The sequence below is a fragment of the Perognathus longimembris genome, chromosome 21 (genome assembly GCF_023159225.1).
Source record: "Perognathus longimembris pacificus isolate PPM17 chromosome 21, ASM2315922v1, whole genome shotgun sequence".
NCBI lineage: Eukaryota > Metazoa > Chordata > Mammalia > Rodentia > Heteromyidae > Perognathus > Perognathus longimembris.
The window spans coordinates 2,976,333-2,980,184 of NC_063181.1; the positions used below are offsets into that span (position 1 = coordinate 2,976,333).

The 3,852-nt window shown below is 49.3% G+C and overlaps 1 protein-coding gene across 1 annotated transcript; it reads right to left on the bottom strand.

Annotated features, from left to right (window-relative positions):
• Window positions 1–1,047: 1,047 nt before the first annotated feature.
• On the bottom strand, window positions 1,048–3,450 carry LOC125339706 (beta-defensin 15-like). The gene is made up of 2 exons (XM_048330965.1): window positions 3,402–3,450; window positions 1,048–1,199 (listed from the first exon to the last, which is right to left on the bottom strand). The coding sequence occupies exons 1-2, from the start codon at window positions 3,448–3,450 to the stop codon at window positions 1,048–1,050; spliced, it is 201 nt and encodes a 66-aa protein (XP_048186922.1).
• Window positions 3,451–3,852: the final 402 nt, after the last annotated feature.

A 3,852-nucleotide genomic window follows, 5' to 3' on the forward strand; every position in this document is an offset into this window, starting at 1 on the left:
ATCTTCCTATCATTTATATTTGTGTTATTTATCATCCATCAGATTTAGTATTACTATAGCTATCTACCTACTTACCCTTTCTTCTATTGTGCAGGTTCTGGGTCTTGAACTCAGGGCCTGGGCACAGTCCCTGAGCTTCTTTAGCTCAAGGCTAGTGCTCTACCATTTGAGCCACAGTGCCATTTCCAGCCTTTTCTTAGTTGTTTGTTGGAGATAAGTCCCATAGACTTTCCTGCCCAGACTTGCTTCGAACCATGACCCTCAGATCTCAGCCTCCTGAGTAGCTAGGATTACAGACTGAGCCACCACTGCCTAGCTCTACTTAGCCATTTTTTTCTATTACTCCTTCCACTCCTTCTTCCCTCCTCTCTTCCTTCTTCCTTCTTCTTTCCCTCTCTTCTCCTTCTCCTTATGTCCTTCCTTCCCTTCTTTCTTCTTTACCTCTCTTCTGCCCTCCTTCCACTATTCCTCCTCCTCCTCCTCCTTATCTGCCTGTCTGTCATCTGTCTGTACCTCTCTTTTTCATCTCAGTGATTTGGTCAGAGTCAACTGCCTGAGATGAAGCTACTGGTCTGTGAATAATCTTTGCTGTTTCCTTTTTAAGAGAGATACAAGATGGCTTTATGAAAATTGCCTTCCCACAAAATTATTTTTAAGAATAAACCAAGCCAGGCACCAGGGGCTCATGCTTGTAGTCCTAACTACTCAGGAGGCTGAGATCTAAGGATTGTGGTTCAAATCCAGCCGAGGCAGGAAAGTCCAGAGACACTTCTCTCCAATCAACCACCAAAAAACTGGAAGTGATGTTGTAGCTCAAGTGGTAGAGTGCTTGCCTTGAGCTAAAAGCTCAGGAACCGTACCCAGGCCCAGAGTTCAAGCCCCATGACCAACCAAAAATTAATAATAATAAATAAAATAAACCAAGAAGCCCTCGACACTGGCCAGAACAAATTATTTATTTTTATTGAAGTGTCTATTCACCAGCAAGTGCCAGCGTGAAAAGAAGCGAAGGGGTTGGACCTCTGGGGTCCGGCCGCGTGTTTGCAGTCACTCATAGTCGCCCCGCCCACAGGGCTGGATGGTCACGCAGCACTTCAGGCCTCTCTGGCAGAGGCCCGTGAGCTCTTCGTTTTTGTAGCAATAATTCCCGCATCTTCCGTTAAGCTTGAGGCACTTCTCATCAAAAAAGGCGTTCTTGGCTGCACAAGGAAGGAGGTGTTAGGGGTTAGCTGAGGTCTGCTCATTCTGAAGCATGTGCAGTTACACGGCAGGAAATATGGCATCTAGGATGGTTTCTCGAGAGCTGTTCTAGCCCCTTCTCCCTGCCAGCAGGTGCAGTGAGGGGGGGTGTTTTCTATGTGGCATTAGTTAAAGACCAAGATGAATTGCTTCCTCTTTGAACATTTATTAAGCAGTCTGGAAATAGCTGCTAATACCCTTTCATCCAAATCTATTGGGCGATTTACCAGTGTGTTCCTGTATACACTGAGAGTAAGGAACTGCCCTGGGATTCACATAGAGCAAGATCTGAAGCTAAGGAAAGTAGTCAGGCTAGCGTAAAGAGGGAGTGTGTGTGTGTGTGTGTGTGTGTGTGTGTTTTGTGGGTGTGTTCGCTTGTGCACATGTGTCTGTGTGAAAGATTTTACTGGGGTAGATCCTGAAAAGACTGCTTGGAAAGGCTGGGACCAATTTCTCCTCCGCATTTCCTTAAAACGTGGATTGCAGAAGACACACACTTCAGATCAGAAGGGGGTGGTGGTGTTGGAACTGACTCCCTAAGACTTGTCACTTATTTCAGATAGAATTCCAGTTCTGAATTTAGCACTTTATCAGTAGCAATTGTAAGAGCAGCCTGCTTTCAGCTACGGAGAACATCGAATGTCAACACGTGAAACACCTAATTCACATCTGTGCAAATCTTACAGCCAGGTAGGTAAGTGCTGTCATGTGTTCCTGCATGAGCTGGCATTGGCCTGTCTAGCTTAGGAAGTGTCTGTGCCTTCCTGAGCCCCTGTGACCGCAGACTCCTAGTGGAGCATGAGAGACTCCTGTGCAGAGACTCTGCGTGTGTGCACGTGTGGGCATATGTCAGGTAAAAAGGTTGGCTTCATTTTGTATATGTAACATCATATAATCTTGTATTGAATAAGATTTAAAAATAAAAAGACCTCTGACAACTCTCATGAGAGCCAGCAGAGCCAGCAGAGTCCATTTGTCATGAATTCTGAAGTTCCCGATCCCCAGATTCTAACACAGACTCTCTTCACATGGGAACATGAAGCGAGCAGCTCGTGTGAACATTCTGTGCAATGCACATGGGTTGAACCAGCACAAGCGCGTGGAGCGGATCTGGCAACCCTGGGGTCTGGGAAGCCCTTCCTTCAGCTCCCTGGGACCCAGCATGGATCTGGAATGCACCTTGCCATCGAGAAGGACACACAGGGCCTCCGAGTGTCCCAGGAGGTGAATCCTGACTCCCACTGTGCCTCTCCCTGCACCGAGGCAGCACGGGCCCCGTCCGGGGTACTCATGCCTGGGCTTCACTATGCTGACCCGTAGGACTTGGAGAAGATGCCGAGCCCCCCTCAAGTCGTGTGTCTATAAATATTTAGAAGAGGGGGAGGGGGCAGTGGGGAATGAGGGAGGGGTCACAAACAGTACAAGAAATGTATCCAAAGCCTAACGTATGAATCTGTAACTGCTCTGTATATCAGTCTGACAATAAAAATGTAAAAAATATTCATAAGATGGGCCTGCCGTGAACATTTTTTCCCTCTGAGAATCATTAAATATGAAGTAGAGAAGAGATTTCCTTCAAGGCGCTGACTCTGGACAACAAATGCATTGCATTGTGTGGGGTTCTTATTGTAGTATTCAGCTTTATGGGATAGGATTGAAGGGTGACAAGGTACATCGTGCCATTTCTCCAGAGTCCGTGGGGGACATGAATCCTCCAGATACCCCTCCACCCCCCAGTCTATCTGTCTGTCTCTCTCTCTCTCTGTTTCTCTCTCCCTCCCTCCCTCCTTCCCTCTCTCTCCCTATTCCCTTCATATTATATACCGCAGATTTTCTCATTTTCCCCTTGATTTTACCGCTGGCTTTTCCCTTGACTTTACTTTGTTCACCTGGTTTGTTAGGAAGCACGAGAACCGTAGCCGAAGGGCTTCTGGGCCGGCATCCTTCCATCCGTGCACGCTGCTGACAAGCTTTCCTGGGTTGCAGTGGGCGACCGCAGGGTGGATGGGAGATTCACCGGAGGGCACTGCCTTCTGCAGCAAGCGCTCCCCACGCCCCCACCAGAGCAGAGGGGCCTCTGCGTCCCAGCCCCGATGGTGCCCAGTGCCTGCACTGCGAGCGCCACCCCCCTGATGGCCTTCGCCGTGAAGACCCCCGTTTACCTGGGGCCAGAAGCAGGAGCACAGCTGAGAGGAAGAGGAAAGTCTTCATGGCCAGAGACGCGCGCGCGGGGTGTCAGCACCATGGCCCTGGGGAGAGGCCAGCGACACCCACATTTATGCCTTCCTCCAGACGAATGATCTTGTGTGTGTAACGTGAATGGCATCTTGATCAGCGAGGCTTGTCACACGGGAGCGCGTTTCCAAGCTCTGCCACGCAAAGCCCAGAATCCTCAATGGGCGCCAGCCGGCAAGTTAATTTTCTGACTCTGGAAATCTGCCAAGAAGGAAGAGGGGCGTGGGGAACAGCCTGGGGTGGACACCCATGTCTGGGTGGGTATGTACTCTGCGAGGAACACTAAATCAGTAAGGAAACATCTAGCTGTGATAGCTTGGGGCCATCTCCACTGTGCTCCTGGTGGGGCCGTGTGTGTGGTTCGTGTAATTACAAACA

Excerpts from the sequence above, each read along its gene's own strand:
- LOC125339706 (XM_048330965.1), bottom strand. The coding sequence starts at position 3,450 with ATGAAGACTTTCCTCTTCCTCTCAGCTGTGCTCCTGCTTCTGGCCCCA. Across the intron at positions 1,200-3,401 it reads GCTCCTGCTTCTGGCCCCAG|CCAAGAACGCCTTTTTTGAT; the intron begins GTAAACGGGGGT and ends TTCCTTGTGCAG.